The sequence below is a fragment of the Oncorhynchus nerka genome, unplaced genomic scaffold (assembly GCF_034236695.1).
Source record: "Oncorhynchus nerka isolate Pitt River unplaced genomic scaffold, Oner_Uvic_2.0 unplaced_scaffold_838, whole genome shotgun sequence".
In the NCBI taxonomy this organism is placed as follows: domain Eukaryota; kingdom Metazoa; phylum Chordata; class Actinopteri; order Salmoniformes; family Salmonidae; genus Oncorhynchus; species Oncorhynchus nerka.
In genome coordinates, this window is record NW_027040430.1 from 164,679 (window position 1) to 189,483 (window position 24,805).

General features: G+C 48.3%; 1 protein-coding gene across 1 annotated transcript in view; it reads right to left on the reverse strand.

Moving 5' to 3' along the window:
• Nucleotides 1-24,805, reverse strand: part of ccdc97 (coiled-coil domain containing 97) — a gene marked incomplete at its 5' end in the record, with an annotated part of 93,532 nt that overhangs the window by 18,746 nt on the left and 49,981 nt on the right. Inside the window, one exon of the mRNA XM_065016836.1 lies at nucleotides 18,249-18,512. Within this exon, the coding sequence (XP_064872908.1) occupies nucleotides 18,249-18,512 (264 nt within the window). The remainder of the gene's footprint in view (nucleotides 1-18,248; nucleotides 18,513-24,805) is intronic.

The following is a 24,805-nucleotide window of genomic DNA, read 5'->3' on the forward strand; positions in this document are numbered from 1 at the left end:
GTCCACTACACTACACACAGCTAGTACAGTAGTACAGTCTGTCCACTACAACACACAGCTAGTACAGTAGTTCAGTCTGTCCACTACACTACACACAGCTAGTACAGTAGTTCAGTCTGTCCACTACAACACACAGCTAGTACAGTAGTTCAGTCTGTCCACTACAACACACAGCTAGTACAGTAGTTCAGTCTGTCCACTACAACACACAGCTAGTACAGTAGTTCAGTCTGTCCACTACAACACACAGCTAGTACAGTAGTTCAGTCTGTCCACTTCACTACACACAGCTAGTACAGTAGTTCAGTCTGTCCACTACACTACACACAGCTAGTACAGTAGTTCAGTCTGTCCACTACACTACACACAGCTAGTACAGTAGTTCAGTCTGTCCACTACAACACACAGCTAGTACAGTAGTTCAGTCTGTCCACTACAACACACACAGCTAGTACAGTAGTTCAGTCTGTCCACTACAACACACAGCTAGTACAGTAGTTCAGTCTGTCCACTACAACACACAGCTAGTACAGTAGTTCAGTCTGTCCACTACAACACACAGCTAGTACAGTAGTTCAGTCTGTCCACTACAACACACACAGCTAGTACAGTAGTTCAGTCTGTCCACTTCACTACAACACACAGCTAGTACAGTAGTTCAGTCTGTCCACTACAACACACAGCTAGTACAGTAGTTCAGTCTGTCCACTACAACACACAGCTAGTACAGTAGTTCAGTCTGTCCACTACACTACACAGCTAGTACAGTACAGTCTGTCCACTACACAACACACACAGCTAGTACAGTAGTTCAGTCTGTCCACTACAACACACAGCTAGTACAGTAGTTCAGTCTGTCCACTACACTACACACAGCTAGTACAGTAGTTCAGTCTGTCCACTTCACTACACACACAGCTAGTACAGTAGTTCAGTCTGTCCACTTCACAACACACACAGCTAGTACAGTAGTTCAGTCTGTCCACTTCACTACACACAGCTAGTACAGTAGTTCAGTCTGTCCACTTCACTACACACAGCTAGTACAGTAGTTCAGTCTGTCCACTTCACTACACACAGCTAGTACAGTAGTTCAGTCTGTCCACTACAACACACAGCTAGTACAGTAGTTCAGTCTGTCCACTACAACACACAGCTAGTACAGTAGTTCAGTCTGTCCACTACACACACACAGCTAGTACAGTAGTTCAGTCTGTCCACTACAACACACACAGCTAGTACAGTAGTTCAGTCTGTCCACTACAACACACAGCTAGTACAGTAGTTCAGTCTGTCCACTACAACACACAGCTAGTACAGTAGTTCAGTCTGTCCACTACAACACACAGCTAGTACAGTAGTTCAGTCTGTCCACTACAACACACAGCTAGTACAGTAGTTCAGTCTGTCCACTACAACACACAGCTAGTACAGTAGTTCAGTCTGTCCACTACAACACACACAGCTAGTACAGTAGTTCAGTCTGTCCACTACAACACACACAGCTAGTACAGTAGTTCAGTCTGTCCACTACAACACACAGCTAGTACAGTAGTTCAGTCTGTCCACTACAACACACAGCTAGTACAGTAGTTCAGTCTGTCCACTAGTACAGTAGTTCAGTCTGTCCACTACACTACACACAGCTAGTACAGTAGTTCAGTCTGTCCACTTCACTACAACACACAGCTAGTACAGTAGTTCAGTCTGTCCACTTCACTACAACACACACAGCTAGTACAGTAGTTCAGTCTGTCCACTACACTACACACAGCTAGTACAGTAGTTCAGTCTGTCCACTTCACTACAACACACACAGCTAGTACAGTAGTTCAGTCTGTCCACTACAACACACACAGCTAGTACAGTAGTTCAGTCTGTCCACTACACTACACACAGCTAGTACAGTAGTTCAGTCTGTCCACTACAACACACACAGCTAGTACAGTAGTTCAGTCTGTCCACTACACTACACACAGCTAGTACAGTAGTTCAGTCTGTCCACTACAACACACAGCTAGTACAGTAGTTCAGTCTGTCCACTACAACACACAGCTAGTACAGTAGTTCAGTCTGTCCACTTCACAACACACAGCTAGTACAGTAGTTCAGTCTGTCCACTACAACACACACAGCTAGTACAGTAGTTCAGTCTGTCCACTACAACACACAGCTAGTACAGTAGTTCAGTCTGTCCACTACAACACACACAGCTAGTACAGTAGTTCAGTCTGTCCACTACAACACACAGCTAGTACAGTAGTTCAGTCTGTCCACTACACACACACAGCTAGTACAGTAGTTCAGTCTGTCCACTTCACTACACACAGCTAGTACAGTAGTTCAGTCTGTCCACTACAACACACAGCTAGTACAGTAGTTCAGTCTGCACTACACACAGCTAGTACAGTAGTTCAGTCTGTCCACTACAACACACAGCTAGTACAGTAGTTCAGTCTGTCCACTACAACACACAGCTAGTACAGTAGTTCAGTCTGTCCACTACAACACACAGCTAGTACAGTAGTTCAGTCTGTCCACTTCACTACAACACACAGCTAGTACAGTAGTTCAGTCTGTCCACTTCACTACACACAGCTAGTACAGTAGTTCAGTCTGTCCACTACACTACAACACACACAGCTAGTACAGTAGTTCAGTCTGTCCACTACAACACACAGCTAGTACAGTAGTTCAGTCTGTCCACTACAACACACACAGCTAGTACAGTAGTTCAGTCTGTCCACTACACTACAACACACACAGCTAGTACAGTAGTTCAGTCTGTCCACTACAACACACAGCTAGTACAGTAGTTCAGTCTGTCCACTTCACTACAACACACACAGCTAGTACAGTAGTTCAGTCTGTCCACTACAACACACAGCTAGTACAGTAGTTCAGTCTGTCCACTACAACACACAGCTAGTACAGTAGTTCAGTCTGTCCACTACAACACACACAGCTAGTACAGTAGTTCAGTCTGTCCACTACAACACACAGCTAGTACAGTAGTTCAGTCTGTCCACTACACTACAACACACACAGCTAGTACAGTAGTTCAGTCTGTCCACTACAACACACACAGCTAGTACAGTAGTTCAGTCTGTCCACTACAACACACAGCTAGTACAGTAGTTCAGTCTGTCCACTTCACTACACACAGCTAGTACAGTAGTTCAGTCTGTCCACTACAACACACAGCTAGTACAGTAGTTCAGTCTGTCCACTACAACACACACAGCTAGTACAGTAGTTCAGTCTGTCCACTACACTACAACACACACAGCTAGTACAGTAGTTCAGTCTGTCCACTACACTACAACACACACAGCTAGTACAGTAGTTCAGTCTGTCCACTTCACTACACACAGCTAGTACAGTAGTTCAGTCTGTCCACTTCAACACACAGCTAGTACAGTAGTTCAGTCTGTCCACTACAACACACAGCTAGTACAGTAGTTCAGTCTGTCCACTTCACTACACACAGCTAGTACAGTAGTTCAGTCTGTCCACTACAACACACAGCTAGTACAGTAGTTCAGTCTGTCCACTACAACACACAGCTAGTACAGTAGTTCAGTCTGTCCACTACAACACACAGCTAGTACAGTAGTTCAGTCTGTCCACTACAACACACACAGCTAGTACAGTAGTTCAGTCTGTCCACTACACTACACACAGCTAGTACAGTAGTTCAGTCTGTCCACTACAACACACAGCTAGTACAGTAGTTCAGTCTGTCCACTACACACACACAGCTAGTACAGTAGTTCAGTCTGTCCACTACACTACAACACACACAGCTAGTACAGTAGTTCAGTCTGTCCACTACACACACACAGCTAGTACAGTAGTTCAGTCTGTCCACTACAACACACACAGCTAGTACAGTAGTTCAGTCTGTCCACTACAACACACAGCTAGTACAGTAGTTCAGTCTGTCCACTACAACACACACAGCTAGTACAGTAGTTCAGTCTGTCCACTACAACACACAGCTAGTACAGTAGTTCAGTCTGTCCACTACAACACACAGCTAGTACAGTAGTTCAGTCTGTCCACTACACTACACACAGCTAGTACAGTAGTTCAGTCTGTCCACTACAACACACAGCTAGTACAGTAGTTCAGTCTGTCCACTACAACACACAGCTAGTACAGTAGTTCAGTCTGTCCACTACAACACACAGCTAGTACAGTAGTTCAGTCTGTCCACTTCACTACACACAGCTAGTACAGTAGTTCAGTCTGTCCACTTCACTACACACAGCTAGTACAGTAGTTCAGTCTGTCCACTACACACACACAGCTAGTACAGTAGTTCAGTCTGTCCACTACAACACACAGCTAGTACAGTAGTTCAGTCTGTCCACTACAACACACACAGCTAGTACAGTAGTTCAGTCTGTCCACTACACTACAACACACACAGCTAGTACAGTAGTTCAGTCTGTCCACTTCACTACACACAGCTAGTACAGTAGTTCAGTCTGTCCACTACAACACACAGCTAGTACAGTAGTTCAGTCTGTCCACTACAACACACACAGCTAGTACAGTAGTTCAGTCTGTCCACTACAACACACACAGCTAGTACAGTAGTTCAGTCTGTCCACTACAACACACAGCTAGTACAGTAGTTCAGTCTGTCCACTTCACTACAACACACACAGCTAGTACAGTAGTTCAGTCTGTCCACTACAACACACAGCTAGTACAGTAGTTCAGTCTGTCCACTACAACACACAGCTAGTACAGTAGTTCAGTCTGTCCACTACAACACACAGCTAGTACAGTAGTTCAGTCTGTCCACTACAACACACAGCTAGTACAGTAGTTCAGTCTGTCCACTACAACACACAGCTAGTACAGTAGTTCAGTCTGTCCACTACACTACAACACACAGCTAGTACAGTAGTTCAGTCTGTCCACTCACAACACACAGCTAGTACAGTAGTTCAGTCTGTCCACTACAACACACAGCTAGTACAGTAGTTCAGTCTGTCCACTTCACTACACACAGCTAGTACAGTAGTTCAGTCTGTCCACTACACTACAACACACACAGCTAGTACAGTAGTTCAGTCTGTCCACTACAACACACACAGCTAGTACAGTAGTTCAGTCTGTCCACTACAACACACAGCTAGTACAGTAGTTCAGTCTGTCCACTACACACACACAGCTAGTACAGTAGTTCAGTCTGTCCACTACAACACACAGCTAGTACAGTAGTTCAGTCTGTCCACTACAACACACAGCTAGTACAGTAGTTCAGTCTGTCCACTACAACACACACAGCTAGTACAGTAGTTCAGTCTGTCCACTACAACACACACAGCTAGTACAGTAGTTCAGTCTGTCCACTACAACACACAGCTAGTACAGTAGTTCAGTCTGTCCACTACAACACACAGCTAGTACAGTAGTTCAGTCTGTCCACTACAACACACAGCTAGTACAGTAGTTCAGTCTGTCCACTACAACACACAGCTAGTACAGTAGTTCAGTCTGTCCACTCACAACACACAGCTAGTACAGTAGTTCAGTCTGTCCACTCACTACACACAGCTAGTACAGTAGTTCAGTCTGTCCACTACAACACACAGCTAGTACAGTAGTTCAGTCTGTCCACTACAACACACAGCTAGTACAGTAGTTCAGTCTGTCCACACACAGCTAGTACAGTAGTTCAGTCTGTCCACTACAACACACAGCTAGTACAGTAGTTCAGTCTGTCCACTACAACACACAGCTAGTACAGTAGTTCAGTCTGTCTGTCCACTTCAACACACAGCTAGTACAGTAGTTCAGTCTGTCCACTACAACACACAGCTAGTACAGTAGTTCAGTCTGTCCACCACTACACACACACAGCTAGTACAGTAGTTCAGTCTGTCCACTACAACACACACAGCTAGTACAGTAGTTCAGTCTGTCCACTACAACACACAGCTAGTACAGTAGTTCAGTCTGTCCACTACAACACACAGCTAGTACAGTAGTTCAGTCTGTCCACTACAACACACAGCTAGTACAGTAGTTCAGTCTGTCCACTACAACACACAGCTAGTACAGTAGTTCAGTCTGTCCACTACAACACACAGCTAGTACAGTAGTTCAGTCTGTCCACTTCACTACACACAGCTAGTACAGTAGTTCAGTCTGTCCACTTCACTACACACAGCTAGTACAGTAGTTCAGTCTGTCCACTACACTACACACAGCTAGTACAGTAGTTCAGTCTGTCCACTACAACACACAGCTAGTACAGTAGTTCAGTCTGTCCACTACAACACACAGCTAGTACAGTAGTTCAGTCTGTCCACTTCAACACACACAGCTAGTACAGTAGTTCAGTCTGTCCACTACACACACACAGCTAGTACAGTAGTTCAGTCTGTCCACTACACACACACAGCTAGTACAGTAGTTCAGTCTGTCCACTACAACACACAGCTAGTACAGTAGTTCAGTCTGTCCACTTACAACACACACAGCTAGTACAGTAGTTCAGTCTGTCCACTACAACACACAGCTAGTACAGTAGTTCAGTCTGTCCACTACAACACACAGCTAGTACAGTAGTTCAGTCTGTCCACTACAACACACACAGCTAGTACAGTAGTTCAGTCTGTCCACTACAACACACAGCTAGTACAGTAGTTCAGTCTGTCCACTACAACACACACAGCTAGTACAGTAGTTCAGTCTGTCCACTACAACACACAGCTAGTACAGTAGTTCAGTCTGTCCACTACAACACACAGCTAGTACAGTAGTTCAGTCTGTCCACTACACTACAACACACACAGCTAGTACAGTAGTTCAGTCTGTCCACTACACTACAACACACACAGCTAGTACAGTAGTTCAGTCTGTCCACTTCACTACACACAGCTAGTACAGTAGTTCAGTCTGTCCACTACAACACACACACAGCTAGTACAGTAGTTCAGTCTGTCCACTACACTACAACACACAGCTAGTACAGTAGTTCAGTCTGTCCACTTCACTACACACAGCTAGTACAGTAGTTCAGTCTGTCCACTACAACACACAGCTAGTACAGTAGTTCAGTCTGTCCACTTCACTACACACAGCTAGTACAGTAGTTCAGTCTGTCCACTACAACACACAGCTAGTACAGTAGTTCAGTCTGCCCACTACAACACACAGCTAGTACAGTAGTTCAGTCTGTCCACTACAACACACAGCTAGTACAGTAGTTCAGTCTGTCCACTACAACACACAGCTAGTACAGTAGTTCAGTCTGTCCACTACAACACACAGCTAGTACAGTAGTTCAGTCTGTCCCACACAACACACAGCTAGTACAGTAGTTCAGTCTGTCCACTACACTACAACACACAGCTAGTACAGTAGTTCAGTCTGTCCACTACACTACAACACACACAGCTAGTACAGTAGTTCAGTCTGTCCACTACAACACACAGCTAGTACAGTAGTTCAGTCTGTCCACTACAAACACACAGCTAGTACAGTAGTTCAGTCTGTCCACCACTACAACACACAGCTAGTACAGTAGTTCAGTCTGTCCACTACAACACACAGCTAGTACAGTAGTTCAGTCTGTCCACTACAACACACAGCTAGTACAGTAGTTCAGTCTGTCCACTACAACACACACAGCTAGTACAGTAGTTCAGTCTGTCCACTACACTACAACACACACAGCTAGTACAGTAGTTCAGTCTGTCCACTACACAACACACACAGCTAGTACAGTAGTTCAGTCTGTCCACTTCACTACACACAGCTAGTACAGTAGTTCAGTCTGTCCACTACAACACACAGCTAGTACAGTAGTTCAGTCTGTCCACTTCACTACACACAGCTAGTACAGTAGTTCAGTCTGTCCACTACTACACACAGCTAGTACAGTAGTTCAGTCTGTCCACTACAACACACAGCTAGTACAGTAGTTCAGTCTGTCCACTACAACACACAGCTAGTACAGTAGTTCAGTCTGTCCACTACAACACACAGCTAGTACAGTAGTTCAGTCTGTCCACTACAACACACAGCTAGTACAGTAGTTCAGTCTGTCCACTACAACACACAGCTAGTACAGTAGTTCAGTCTGTCCACTACAACACACAGCTAGTACAGTAGTTCAGTCTGTCCACTACACACACACAGCTAGTACAGTAGTTCAGTCTGTCCACTACAACACACACAGCTAGTACAGTAGTTCAGTCTGTCCACTACAACACACAGCTAGTACAGTAGTTCAGTCTGTCCACTTCACTACAACACACACAGCTAGTACAGTAGTTCAGTCTGTCCACTACAACACACAGCTAGTACAGTAGTTCAGTCTGTCCACTACACTACACACAGCTAGTACAGTAGTTCAGTCTGTCCACTACAACACAAACAGCTAGTACAGTAGTTCAGTCTGTCCACTACACTACAACACACACAGCTAGTACAGTAGTTCAGTCTGTCCACTTCACTACACACACAGCTAGTACAGTAGTTCAGTCTGTCCACTACAACACACAGCTAGTACAGTAGTTCAGTCTGTCCACTACAACACACACAGCTAGTACAGTAGTTCAGTCTGTCCACTACAACACACAGCTAGTACAGTAGTTCAGTCTGTCCACTACAACACACACAGCTAGTACAGTAGTTCAGTCTGTCCACTACAACACACAGCTAGTACAGTAGTTCAGTCTGTCCACTACAACACACAGCTAGTACAGTAGTTCAGTCTGTCCACTACACTACAACACACACAGCTAGTACAGTAGTTCAGTCTGTCCACTACAACACACAGCTAGTACAGTAGTTCAGTCTGTCCACTACAACACACAGCTAGTACAGTAGTTCAGTCTGTCCACTACAACACACAGCTAGTACAGTAGTTCAGTCTGTCCACTACACTACACACAGCTAGTACAGTAGTTCAGTCTGTCCACTACAACACACAGCTAGTACAGTAGTTCAGTCTGTCCACTACAACACACAGCTAGTACAGTAGTTCAGTCTGTCCACTACAACACACAGCTAGTACAGTAGTTCAGTCTGTCCACTACAACACACAGCTAGTACAGTAGTTCAGTCTGTCCACTACACTACACACACACAGCTAGTACAGTAGTTCAGTCTGTCCACTACAACACACAGCTAGTACAGTAGTTCAGTCTGTCCACTACAACACACAGCTAGTACAGTAGTTCAGTCTGTCCACTACAACACACAGCTAGTACAGTAGTTCAGTCTGTCCACTACAACACACAGCTAGTACAGTAGTTCAGTCTGTCCACTACAACACACAGCTAGTACAGTAGTTCAGTCTGTCCACTACAACACACACAGCTAGTACAGTAGTTCAGTCTGTCCACTACAACACACACAGCTAGTACAGTAGTTCAGTCTGTCCACTACAACACACAGCTAGTACAGTAGTTCAGTCTGTCCACTACAACACACAGCTAGTACAGTAGTTCAGTCTGTCCACTACAACACACAGCTAGTACAGTAGTTCAGTCTGTCCACTAGTACAGTAGTTACAACACACAGCTAGTACAGTAGTTCAGTCTGTCCACTACAACACACACAGCTAGTACAGTAGTTCAGTCTGTCCACTACAACACACACAGCTAGTACAGTAGTTCAGTCTGTCCAGATCTCCCACTACACACAGCTAGTACAGTAGTTCAGTCTGTCCACTACAACACACAGCTAGTACAGTAGTTCAGTCTGTCCACTACAACACACAGCTAGTACAGTAGTTCAGTCTGTCCACTACAACACACACAGCTAGTACAGTAGTTCAGTCTGTCCACTACAACACACAGCTAGTACAGTAGTTCAGTCTGTCCACTACAACACACAGCTAGTACAGTAGTTCAGTCTGTCCACTACAACACACAGCTAGTATAGTAGTTCAGTCTGTCCACTACAACACACAGCTAGTATAGTAGTTCAGTCTGTCCACCACTACAAACACACAGCTAGTATAGTAGTTCAGTCTGTCCACTACAACACACAGCTAGTACAGTAGTTCAGTCACACACAGCCAGTTCAGGTCACAGTAGTTACTACAACACACAGCAGTTAGTCAGTCCGGTTAGTCTCCCCAGTTGGCCAGTCCGGTTAGTCCAGGTCAGTCTGGTTAGTCTCCCCAGTTGGTCAGCCCGGTTAGTCTCCCCAGTTGGTCAGCCCGGTTAGTCTCCCCAGTTAGTCAGCCCGGTTAGTCTCCCCAGTTGGTCAGCCCGGTTAGTCTCCCCAGTTAGTCAGCCTGGTTAGTCAGCCCGGTTAGTCTCCCCGGTTAGTCAGCCCGGTTAGTCTCCCCAGTTAGTCAGCCCGGTTAGTCTCCCCAGTTAGTCAGCCCGGTTAGTCTCCCCAGTTGGCCAGCCCGGTTAGTCTCCCCAGTTGGTCAGCCCGGTTAGTCTCCCCGGTAGTCTCCCCAGTTGGTCAGCCCGGTTAGTCTCCCCAGTTGGTCAGCCCGGTTAGTCTCCCCAGTTGGTCAGCCCGGTTAGTCTCCCCAGTTGGTCAGCCCGGTTAGTCTCCCCAGTTGGCCAGCCCGGTTAGTCTCCCCGGTAGTCTCCCCAGTTAGTCAGCCCGGTTAGTCTCCCCAGTTGGCCAGCCCGGTTAGTCTCCCCAGTTGGCCAGCCCGGTTAGTCTCCCCAGTTGGTCAGCCCGGTTAGTCTCCCCAGTTGGTCAGCCCGGTTAGTCTCCCCCAGTTAGTCAGCCCGGTTAGTCTCCCCCAGTTAGTCAGCCCGGTTAGTCTCCCCAGTTGGCCAGCCCGGTTAGTCTCCCCAGTTGGTCAGCCCGGTTAGTCTCCCCAGTTAGTCAGCCCGGTTAGTCTCCCCAGTTGGCCAGCCGGGTTAGTCTCCCCAGTTGGTCAGCCCGGTTAGTCTCCCCAGTTAGTCAGCCCGGTTAGTCTCCCCAGTTGGCCAGCCTGGTTAGTCAGCCTGGTTAGTCTCCCCAGTTAGTCAGCCCGGTTAGTCTCCCCAGTTGGTCAGCCCGGTTAGTCAGCCTGGTTAGTCTCCCCAGTTAGTCTCCCCAGTTAGTCAGCCCGGTTAGTCAGCCCGGTTAGTCTCCCCAGTTAGTCTCCCCAGTTAGTCTCCCCAGTTAGTCAGCCCGGTTAGTCAGCCCAGTTAGTCAGCCCGGTTAGTCACCCCAGTTAGTCACCCCAGTTAGTCCCCGGTTAGTCAGCCCAGTTAGTCAGCCCGGTTAGTCTCCCCAGTTAGTCTCCCCGGTTAGTCAGCCCGGTTAGTCTCCCCAGTTAGTCAGCCCGGTTAGTCTCCCCAGTTAGTCAGCCCGGTTAGTCTCCCCAGTTAGTCAGCCCGGTTAGTCTCCCCAGTTAGTCAGCCAGATTAGTCTCCCCAGTTAGTCAGCCCGGTTAGTCTCCCCAGTTAGTCTCCCCAGTTAGTCTGCCCCCAACCCTCCCCCACACAGTCTCCCAGTTAGTCAGCCCGGTTAGTCTCCCCAGTTAGTCAGCCCAGTACCGTGAGACTCCAGCCAGCACTAACCGTGAGTTAAAGTCTTTGTGAGACACACACGTGCCACACACAGGAAGCACACACATCTGAGTGATGAACTCGTCCCTGAGCAGAGCTTTCTCCTACCGGGAGTTGGCTCACACACACACCCCCAACCTCCACCTGAGACACACACACACAGTACCGTGACACACACAGTACACACACACACACAGTACCGTGAGACACACACACACACAGACACACACACAGTACCGTGAGACACACACACACACAGTACCGTGAGACACACACACACACAGTACCGTGAGACACACACACACAGTACCGTGAGACACACACACACACAGTACCGTGAGACACACACACACACAGACACACACACAGTACCGTGAGACACACACACACACACAGTACTGTGAGACACACACACACACAGACACACACACAGTACCGTGAGACACACACACACAGTACCGTGAGACACACACACACAGTACCGTGAGACACACACACACAGTACCGTGAGACACACACACACACACACACAGTACCGTGAGACACACACAGTACCGTGAGACACACACACACAGTACCGTGAGACACACACAGTACCGTGAGACACACACACACAGTACCGTGAGACACACACACACAGTACCGTGAGACACACACAGTACCGTGAGACACACACACACAGTACCGTGAGACACACACACACACAGTACCGTGAGACACACAGTACCGTGAGACACACACACACAGTACCGTGAGACACACAGTACCGTGAGACACACACACACAGTACCGTGAGACACACACAGTACCGTGAGACGCACACACACACAGTACCGTGAGACGCACACACACAGTACCGTGAGACACACACAGTACCGTGAGACACACACACACAGTACCGTGACACACACACACACACAGTACCGTGAGACACACACAGTACCGTGAGACACACACACACAGTACCATGAGACACACACACACACACAGTACCGTGAGACAGACACAGTACCGTGAGACACACACACAGAATACCGTGAGACACACACAGAGTACCGTGAGACACACACAGTACCGTGAGACACACACAGTACCGTGAGACAGACACACACACAGTACCGTGAGACACACACACACAGTACCGTGAGACACACACACACACAGTACCGTGAGACACACACAGTACCGTGAGACACACACACAGAATACCGTGAGACACACACAGAGTACCGTGAGACACACACAGTACCGTGAGACACACACACACAGTACCGTGAGACACACACACACACAGACACACACACAGTACCGTGAGACACACACACACAGTACCGTGAGACACACACACACACACACACACACAGTACCGTGAGACACACACACACAGTACCGTGAGACACACACACACAGTACCGTGAGACACACACACACAGTACCGTGAGACACACACACACAGTACCGTGAGACACACACACACACAGTACCGTGAAGAGGACACACAGTACATGACACACACACAGACCGTGAGACACACACACACAGTACCGTGAGACACACACACACACTGAAGAGGACACACACAGTACCATGAGACACACACACACAGTACCGTGAGACACACACACACAGAGACACACAGAGAGTGAGACAGACACACACAGTACCATGAGACACAGACACACACAGTCAACACAGTGAGACCACACACACAGTACCGTGAGAAGACACACACACAGTACCATGAGAGACACACACAGTACACAGTGAGACACAGAGAGACGTGATCTGAAGAGGTCACACAGTACATGAGACACAGTGAGACGATCTGAACACACACAGTACCATGAGTGAGACACACACAGTACCGTGAGACACAGAGAGACACACACACAGTACCGTGACACAGACACACACACAACAGAGAGACGTGATCTGAAGAGGACAGTACCACACAGTACCGTGTGAGACACAGAGAGACACAGTACCTGAGAGACACACACACAGTACCATGAGACACAGAGACACTGAAGACACACAGTACCATGAGACACAGAGACGTGACACACAACACAGTACCATGAGACACACAGAATACGTGATCTGAAGAGGTCAACACAGTACCATGAGACACAGAGAGACGTGATCTGAAGACACACAGTACCGTGAGACACACACAGTGAGACACAGAGAGAGACAGACACACACACAGTACCGTGAGACGTGACACACACACAGTACCATGAGACACACGTGATCACAACACAGTACCGTGAGACACACAGAGACGTATCCGTGAGACACACACGTGAAGACACCACAGAGACACCGTGAGACACACACAGTACCGTGAGACACACACAGTACCGTGAGACACACACACACACAGTGAGACACAGAGAGACGTGATCTGAAGACACACACACAGTACCATGAGACACACACAGACGTGAGAAGACACACACAGTACCGTGAGACAGACACACACAGTACCATGAGACAGACATACACAGTACCGTGAGACGTGATCTGAAGAGGACACACACAGTACCATGAGACACACACACACGTGATCGTGAGAGACACACACAGTACCGTGAGACACACACAGACGTGATCTGAAGAGGTCAACACAGTACCGTGAGACACACACAGACAGTATCTGAAGACACACAGTACCGTGAGACACACACACACAGTACCGTGAGACACACACAGTGATCCGAAGAGACACCACACACACACACAGTACCATGAGACACAGAGAGACGTGAGAAGACACACACACAGTACCGTGAGACACACACAGAGACACACAGTGATCGTGAAGAGGTCAACACAGTACCATGAGACACACACAGTGATCTGAAGAGGACACACACACAGTACCGTGAGACACACACACACACAGTGATCGTGAAGACGTCACACACACACAGTACCATGAGACACACACACACGTGATCTGAAGAGGTCACACACAGTACCGTGAGACAGCACACAACACAGTACCGTGAAGACACAGTACATGAGACACACAGTGATCGTGAAGAGGTCAACACAGTACCGTGAGACACACAGAGACGTGAGGACACACACACACACACAGTACCGTGAGACACACACAGTACCGTGAGACACACACACACACAGAGAGACACACACACACAGTACCGTGAGACACACAGAGACGTGAGAAGACACACACACAGTACCGTGAGACACACACACCATGAGACACCGTGATCTGAAGAGGTCAACACAGTACCATGAGACACACACACACAGTACCATGAGACACAGAGAGACACACAACACAGTACCATGAGACACACATCTGAAGAGGTCACACAGTACCATGAGACACACACAGACGTGATCTGAAGAGGACACACACAGTACCGTGAGACACACAGAGACGTGATCTGAAGAGGTCAACACAGTACCATGAGACACACACAGAGACGTGATCTGAGACAGACACAGTACCGTGAGACAGACACAGTACCGTGAGACACACACACAGTACCGTGAGACAGACAGACACAGTACCGTGACACAAGACACACACAGTACCATGAGACACACAGAGTGAGACACACACAGAGACACAGAGAGACGTGAGAACACACACACACAGTACCATGAGACACACACACACACAGTGATCTGAAGAGGTCAACACAGTACCATGAGACACACACAGACGTGAGAAGAGGTCAACACAGTACCATGAGACACACACAGACGTGATCTGAAGAGGTCAACACAGTACCGTGAGACACACACAGACGTGAGAAGACACACACACACAGTACCGTGAGACACACAGAGACGTATCTGAAGACACAACACAGTACCATGAGACACACAGACGTGATCGTGAAGACAACACAGTACCGTGAGACACACACAGTACCGTGAGACACACACACACACAGTACCGTGAGACACACACAGTAACATGAGACACACACACACAGTACCATGAGACACACACACACAGTACCATGAGACACACAGAGAGACGTGATCTGAAGAGGTCAACACAGTACCATGAGACACACACACACAGTACCATGAGACACACAGAGAGACGTGATCTGAAGAGGTCAACACAGTACCATGAGACACAGAGAGACGTGATCTGAAGAGGTCAACACAGTACCATGAGACACACAGAGACGTGATCTGAAGAGGTCAACACAGTACCATGAGACACAGAGAGACGTGATCTGAAGAGGTCAACACAGTACCATGAGACACAGAGAGACGTGATCTGAAGAGGTCAACACAGTACCATGAGACACAGAGAGACGTGATCTGAAGAGGACACCACAGTACCATGAGACACACACACACAGTACCATGAGACACAGAGAGACGTGATCTGAAGAGGTCAACACAGTACCATGAGACACAGAGAGACGTGATCTGAAGAGGTCAACACAGTACCATGAGAGACACTAAGACGTGATCTGAAGAGGTCAACACAGTACCATGAGACACAGAGAGACGTGATCTGAAGAGGTCAACACAGTACCATGAGACACAGAGAGACGTGACCACATTACATTACGTTGCTATCTGAAGAGGTCAACACAGTACCATTGAGACACAGAGACGTGATCTGAAGAGGCCACAACACAGTACCATGAGACACAGACGACTATTCTGACTAAGACTACATGGCCACAACACAGTACCATGAGACACAGAGACGTGATCTGAAGAGGTCAACACAGTACCATGAGACACACAGAGACGTTGCTATTCTAACTACATGGAGTTGCTATTCTAACTACATGGCCACATTAGCACATTACATTACCATGCCACATTACGTTGCTATTCTAACTACATGGCCACATTACATTACGTTGCTATTCTAACTACATGGCCACATTACATTACGTTGCTATTCTAACTACATGGCCACATTACATTACGTTGCTATTCTAACTACATGGCCACATTACATTACGTTGCTATTCTAACTACATGGCTATTCTAACACATTACATTACGTTGCTATTCTAACTACATGGCCACATTACATTACGTTGCTATTCTAACTACATGGCCACATTACATTACGTTGCTATTCTAACTACATGGCCACATTACATTACGTTGCTATTCTAACTACATGGCCACATTACATTACGTTGCTATTCTAACTACATGGCCACATTACATTACGTTGCTATTCTAACTACATGGCCACATTACATTACGTTGCTATTCTTCTAACATTACATGGCTATTCTAACACATGGCCACATTACGTTGCTATTCTAACTACATGGCCACATTACATTACGTTGCTATTCTAACTACATGGCCACATTACGTTGCTATTCTAACTACATGGCCACATTACATTACGTTGCTATTCTAACTACATGGCCACATTACATTACGTTGCTATTCTAACTACATGGCCACATTACATTACGTTGCTATTCTAACTACATGGCCACATTACATTACGTTGCTATTCTAACTACATGGCCACATTACGTTGCTATTCTAACTACATGGCCACATTACATTACGTTGCTATTCTAACTACATGGCCACATTACTATTCTAACTACATGGCCACATTACATTACGTTGCTATTCTAACTACATGGCACATTACATTACGTTGCTATTCTAACTACATGGCCACATTACATTACGTTGCTATTCTAACTACATGCCACACACATTACATTACTATTCTAACTACATGGCCACATTACATTACGTTGCTATTCTAACTACATGGCCACATTACATTACGTTGGCTACGTTGCTATTCTAACTACATGGCCACATTACATTACGTTGCTATTCTAACTACATGGCCACATTACATTACGTTGCTATTCTAACTACATGGCCACATTACATTACGTTGCTATTCTAACTACATGGCCACATTACATTATGGCCTACATTCTATTCTAACTACATTGGCTATTCTAACATTACATTACGTTGCTATTCTAACTACATGGCCACATTACATTACATTGCTATTCTAACTACATGGCCACATTACATTACGTTGCTATTCTAACTACATGGCCACATTACATTACGTTGCTATTCTAACTACATGGCCACATTATACGTTGCTATTCCTACATTGCGTTATTATTCTAACTACATGGCCACATTACATTACGTTGCTATTCTAACTACATGGCCACATTACCTATTCTAACTACATGGCCACATTACACGTTGCTATTCTAACTACATGGCTATTCACATTACATTACGTTGCTATTCTAACTACATGGCCACATTACATTACGTTGCTATTCTAACTACATGGCCACATTACATTACGTTGCTATTCTAACTACATGGCCACATTACATTACGTTGCTATTCTAACTACATGGCCACATTACATTACGTTGCTATTCTAACTACATGGCCACATTACATTACGTTGCTATTCTAACTACATGGCCACATTACATTACTATTACATTACGTTGCTATTCTAACTACATGGCCACATTGGCCACATTACATTATTCTAACGTTGCTATTCTAACTACATGGCCACAACATTACATTCTAACTGGCCACATTACATTACGTTGCTATTCTAACTACATGGCCACATTACATTACGTTGCTATTCTAACTACACGGCCACATCGTACAGACTACCTCCTCAACTGTAGTGAATGTTGGCAAACTATTTCCCTTGTGGAACACACGTCTGGTGATGCTGTGTCTTACCCTCCTCCCCCTCCAGTGCGTTCTCCTCCCTGTCCTGCTCCTCCTGCAGCCGGTTCTGGATCAGTCTCTCCTGGTAGGAGGTGAGGAGGAGGTGGGCCAGCCCCCCCTCTGCTCCCCCCGGCCCCCGCTCCTCCCCTGCTCCTCCCTGCATGGCCTCGAGGGAGCGATGTAGCAGCTCCTCCTCAGTCAGGTATTGGCCGATGTATTGCTCATACAGTAGGGGCTCCCTGCTTCTCATCTGGTCCTCACTGAAGTACTGGCCCCCTGGGGGGGTTAGAGACATGTTGAAGTACTGACCCTCTGGGGGGGGTTAGAGACATGTTGAAGTACTGACCCTCTGGGGGGGGTTAGAGACATGTTGAAGTACTGACCCTCTGGGGGGGAGTACTTCCAGAGAACATCCCTGGAGAGACAGAGAACATCCCTGGTCATCCCTACTGCCTCTGATCTGGAGGACTCACTAAACAGAGAACATCCCTGGTCATCCCTACTGCCTCTGATCTGGAGGACTCATTAAACAGAGAACATCCCTGGTCATCCCTACTGCCTCTGATCTGGAGGACTCACTAAACAGAGAACATCCCTACTGCCTCTGATCTGGAGGACTCACTAAACAGAGAACATCCCTGTTCATCCCTACTGCCTCTGATCTGGAGGACTCACTAAACAGAGAACATCCCTGGTCATCCCTACTGCATCTGATCTGGAGGACTCACTAAACAGAGAACAGCCCCTGGTGCCATCTGGTTTGTAAATGATGTCTGAGTGTTAGCCCCTGGTGACGTCTGGTTTGTAAATGATGTCTGAGTGTTGGCGTGGGCCCCTGGTGACGTCTGGTTTGTAAATGATGTCTGAGTGTTGGCCCCTGGTGCCGTCTGGTTTGTAAATGATGTCTGAGTGTTGGCGTGGGCCCCTGGTGCCGTCTGGTTTGTAAATGATGTCTGAGTGTTGGCCCCTGGTGCCGTCTGGTTTGTAAATGATGTCTGAGTGTTGGCCCCTGGTGACGTCTGGTTTGTAAATGATGTCTGAGTGTTGGCCCCTGGTGCCGTCTGGTTTGTAACTGATGTCTGAGTGTTGGCCCCTGGTGCCGTCTGGTTTGTAAATGATGTCTGAGTGTTGGCGTGGGCCCCTGGTGACGTCTGGTTTGTAAATGATGTCTGAGTGTTGGCGTGGGCCCCTGGTGCCGTCTGGTTTGTAAATGATGTCTGAGTGTTGGCCCCTGGTGCCATCTGGTTTGTAAATGATGTCTGAGTGTTGGCCCCTGGTGACGTCTGGTTTGTAAATGATGTCTGAGTGTTGGCGTGGGCCCCTGGTGACGTCTGGTTTGTAAATGATGTCTGAGTGTTGGCGTGGGCCCCTGGTGCCATCTGGTTTGTAAATGATGCCTGAGTGTTGGCCCCTGGTGCCGTCTGGTTTGTAAATGATGTCTGAGTGTTGGCCCCTGGTGACGTCTGGTTTGTAAATGATGTCTGAGTGTTGGCGTGGGCTCCTGGTGCCGTCTGGTTTGTAAATGATGTCTGAGTGTTGGCGTGGGCCCCTGGTGCCGTCTGGTTTGTAAATGATGTCTGAGTGTTGGCTCCTGGTGACGTCTGGTTTGTAAATGATGTCTGAGTGTTGGCCCCTGGTGCCGTCTGGTTTGTAAATGATGTCTGAGTGTTGGCGTGGGCCCCTGGTGACGTCTGGTTTGTAAATGATGTCTGAGTGTTGGCCCCTGGTGCCGTCTGGTTTGTAAATGATGTCTGAGTGTTGGCCCCTGGTGCCGTCTGGTTTGTAAATGATGTCTGAGTGTTGGCCCCTGGTGCCGTCTGGTTTGTAAATGATGTCTGAGTGTTGGCCCCTGGTGCCGTCTGGTTTGTAAATGATGTCTGAGTGTTGGCGTGGGCCCCTGGTGACGTCTGGTTTGTAAATGATGTCTGAGTGTTGGTGTGGGCCCCTGGTGCCGTCTGGTTTGTAAATGATGTCTGAGTGTTGGCCCCTGGTGCCGTCTGGTTTGTAAATGATGTCTGAGTGTTGGCCCCTGGTGCCGTCTGGTTTGTAAATGATGTCTGAGTGTTGGCGTGGGCCCCTGGTGACGTCTGGTTTGTAAATGATGTCTGAGTGTTGGCGTGGGCCCCTGGTGCCGTCTGGTTTGTAAATGATGTCTGAGTGTTGGCGTGGGCCCCTGGTGCCGTCTGGTTTGTAAATGATGTCTGAGTGTTGGCCCCTGGTGACGTCTGGTTTGTAAATGATGTCTGAGTGTTGGCCCCTGGTGCCGTCTGGTTTGTAAATGATGTCTGAGTGTTGGCCCCTGGTGCCGTCTGGTTTGTAAATGATGTCTGAGTGTTGGCCCCTGGTGCCGTCTGGTTTGTAAATGATGTCTGAGTGTTGGCCCCTGGTGCCGTCTGGTTTGTAAATGATGTCTGAGTGTTGGCCCCTGGTGCCGTCTGGTTTGTAAATGATGTCTGAGTGTTGGCGTGGGCCCCTGGTGCCGTCTGGTTTGTAAATGATGTCTGAGTGTTGGCGTGGGCTCCTGGTGCCGTCTGGTTTGTAAATGATGTCTGAGTGTTGGCCCCTGGTGCCGTCTGGTTTGTAAATGATGTCTGAGTGTTGGCCCCTGGTGACGTCTGGTTTGTAAATGATGTCTGAGTGTTGGCCCCTGGTGCCGTCTGGTTTGTAAATGATGTCTGAGTGTTGGCGTGGGCCCCTGGTGCCGTCTGGTTTGTAAATGATGTCTGAGTGTTGGCGTGGGCCCCTGGTGCCGTCTGGTTTGTAAATGATGTCTGAGTGTTGGCTCCTGGTGACGTCTGGTTTGTAAATGATGTCTGAGTGTTGGCCCCTGGTGCCGTCTGGTTTGTAAATGATGTCTGAGTGTTGGCCCCTGGTGCCGTCTGGTTTGTAAATGATGTCTGATGTTGGCCCCTGGTGACGTCTGGTTTGTAAATGATGTCTGAGTGTTGGCCCCTGGTGCCGTCTGGTTTGTAAATGATGTCTGAGTGTTGGCCCCTGGTGCCGTCTGGTTTGTAAATGATGTCTGAGTGTTTGGCCCCTGGTGACGTCTGGTTTGTAAATGATGTCTGAGTGTTGGCGTGGGCCCCTGGTGCCGTCTGGTTTGTAAATGATGTCTGAGTGTTGGCCCCTGGTGCGTCTGGTTTGTAAATGATGTCTGAGTGTTGGCCCCTGGTGCCGTCTGGTTTGTAAATGATGTCTGAGTGTTGGCCCCTGGTGCCGTCTGGTTTGTAAATGATGTCTGAGTGTTGGCGTGGGCCCTGGTGACGTCTGGTTTGTAAATGATGTCTGAGTGTTGGCGTGGGCCCTGGTGCCGTCTGGTTTGTAAATGATGTCTGAGTGTTGGCCCCTGGTGACGTCTGGTTTGTAAATGATGTCTGAGTGTTGGCCCCTGGTGCCGTCTGGTTTGTAAATGATGTCTGAGTGAGTGTTGGCCCCTGGTGACGTCTGGTTTGTAAATGATGTCTGAGTGTTGGCGTGGGCCCTGGTGCCGTCTGGTTTGTAAATGATGTCTGAGTGTTGGCGTCGTCTGGTTTGTAAATGATGTCTGAGTGTTGGCCCCTGGTGACGTCTGGTTTGTAAATGATGTCTGAGTGTTGGCCCCTGGTGCCGTCTGGTTTGTAAATGATGTCTGAGTGTTGGCGTGGGCCCCTGGTGCCGTCTGGTTTGTAAATGATGTCTGAGTGTTGGCCCCTGGTGCCGTCTGGTTTGTAAATGATGTCTGAGTGTTGGCCCCTGGTGCCGTCTGGTTTGTAAATGATGTCTGAGTGTTTGGCCCCTGGTGCCGTCTGGTTTGTAAATGATGTCTGAGTGTTGGCCCCTGGTGACGTCTGGTTTGTAAATGATGTCTGAGTGTTGGCGTGGGCCCCTGGTGCCGTCTGGTTTGTAAATGATGTCTGAGTGTTGGCCCCTGGTGCCGTCTGGTTTGTAAATGATGTCTGAGTGTTGGCGTGGGCCCCTGGTGACGTCTGGTTTGTAAATGATGTCTGAGTGTTGGCCCCTGGTGCCGTCTGGTTTGTAAATGATGTCTGAGTGTTGGCCCCTGGTGCCGTCTGGTTTGTAAATGATGTCTGAGTGTTGGCGTGGGCCCCTGGTGACGTCTGGTTTGTAAATGATGTCTGAGTGTTGGCGTGGGCCCCTGGTGCCGTCTGGTTTGTAAATGATGTCTGAGTGTTGGCCCCTGGTGCCGTCTGGTTTGTAAATGATGTCTGAGTGTTGGCCCCTGGTGACGTCTGGTTTGTAAATGATGTCTGAGTGTTGGCCCCTGGTGCCGTCTGGTTTGTAAATGATGTCTGAGTGTTGGCCCCTGGTGCCGTCTGGTTTGTAAATGATGTCTGAGTGTTGGCCCCTGGTGCCGTCTGGTTTGTAAATGATGTCTGAGTGTTTGGCCCCTGGTGCCGTCTGGTTTGTAAATGATGTCTGAGTGTTGGCCCCTGGTGACGTCTGGTTTGTAAATGATGTCTGAGTGTTGGCCCCTGGTGCCGTCTGGTTTGTAAATGATGTCTGAGTGTTGGCCCCTGGTGCCGTCTGGTTTGTAAATGATGTCTGAGTGTTGGCGTGGCCCCTGGTGCCGTCTGGTTTGTAAATGATGTCTGAGTGTTGGCCCCTGGTGCCGTCTGGTTTGTAAATGATGTCTGAGTGTTGGCCCCTGGTGACGTCTGGTTTGTAAATGATGTCTGAGTGTTGGCGTGGGCCCCTGGTGCCGTCTGGTTTGTAAATGATGTCTGAGTGTTGGCCCCTGGTGCCGTCTGGTTTGTAAATGATGTCTGAGTGTGGGCTCCTGGTGCCGTCTGGTTTGTAAATGATGTCTGAGTGTTGGCCCCTGGTGCCGTCTGGTTTGTAAATGATGTCTGAGTGTTTGGCCCCTGGTGCCGTCTGGTTTGTAAATGATGTCTGAGTGTTGGCGTGGGCCCTGGTGCCGTCTGGTTTGTAAATGATGTCTGAGTGTTGGCCCCTGGTGCCGTCTGGTTTGTAAATGATGTCTGAGTGTTGGCCCCTGGTGCCGTCTGGTTTGTAAATGATGTCTGAGTGTTGCGTGGGCCCTGGTGCCGTCTGGTTTGTAAATGATGTCTGAGTGTTGGCCCCTGGTGCCGTCTGGTTTGTAAATGATGTCTGAGTGTTTGGGCCCTGGTGACGTCTGGTTTGTAAATGATGTCTGAGTGTTGGCGTGGGCCCCTGGTGCCATCTGGTTTGTAAATGATGTCTGAGTGTTGGCCCCTGGTGCCATCTGGTTTGTAAATGATGTCTGAGTGTTGGCCCCTGGTGACGTCTGGTTTGTAAATGATGTCTGAGTGTTGGCCCCTGGTGCCGTCTGGTTTGTAAATGATGTCTGAGTGTTGGCCCCTGGTGACGTCTGGTTTGTAAATGATGTCTGAGTGTTGGCTCCTGGTGCCGTCTGGTTTGTAAATGATGTCTGAGTGTTGGCGTGGGCCCCTGGTGCCGTCTGGTTTGTAAATGATGTCTGAGTGTTGGCCCCTGGTGACGTCTGGTTTGTAAATGATGTCTGAGTGTTTGGCCCCTGGTGCCGTCTGGTTTGTAAATGATGTCTGAGTGTTGGCCCCTGGTGCCGTCTGGTTTGTAAATGATGTCTGAGTGTTGGCGTGGGCCCCTGGTGCCGTCTGGTTTGTAAATGATGTCTGAGTGTTGGCCCCTGGTGCCGTCTGGTTTGTAAATGATGTCTGAGTGTTGGCCCCTGGTGACGTCTGGTTTGTAAATGATGTCTGAGTGTTGGCGTGGGCCCCTGGTGCCGTCTGGTTTGTAAATGATGTCTGAGTGTTGGCCCCTGGTGCCGTCTGGTTTGTAAATGATGTCTGAGTGTTGGCCCCTGGTGCCGTCTGGTTTGTAAATGATGTCTGAGTGTTGGCCCCTGGTGCCGTCTGGTTTGTAAATGATGTCTGAGTGTTGGCGTGGGCCCCTGGTGCCATCTGGTTTGTAAATGATGTCTGAGTGTTGGCGTGGGCCCCTGGTGTCGTCTGGTTTGTAAATGATGTCTGAGTGTTGGCCCCTGGTGCCGTCTGGTTTGTAAATGATGTCTGAGTGTTGGCCCCTGGTGCCGTCTGGTTTGTAAATGATGTCTGAGTGTTGGCCCCTGGTGCCGTCTGGTTTGTAAATGATGTCTGAGTGTTGGCGTGGGCCCCTGGTGACGTCTGGTTTGTAAATGATGTCTGAGTGTTGGCGTGGGCCCCTGGTGCCGTCTGGTTTGTAAATGATGTCTGAGTGTTGGCCCCTGGTGCCGTCTGGTTTGTAAATGATGTCTGAGTGTTGGCCCTGGTGCCGTCTGGTTTGTAAATGATGTCTGATTGTTGGCCCCTGGTGCCGTCTGGTTTGTAAATGATGTCTGAGTGTTGGCCCCTGGTGCCGTCTGGTTTGTAAATGATGTCTGAGTGTTGGCTCCTGGTGACGTCTGGTTTGTAAATGATGTCTGAGTGTTGGCGTGGGCCCCTGGTGACGTCTGGTTTGTAAATGATGTCTGAGTGTTGGCCCCTGGTGACGTCTGGTTTGTAAATGATGTCTGAGTGTTGGCGTGGGCCCCTGGTGACGTCTGGTTTGTAAATGATGTCTGAGTGTTGGCG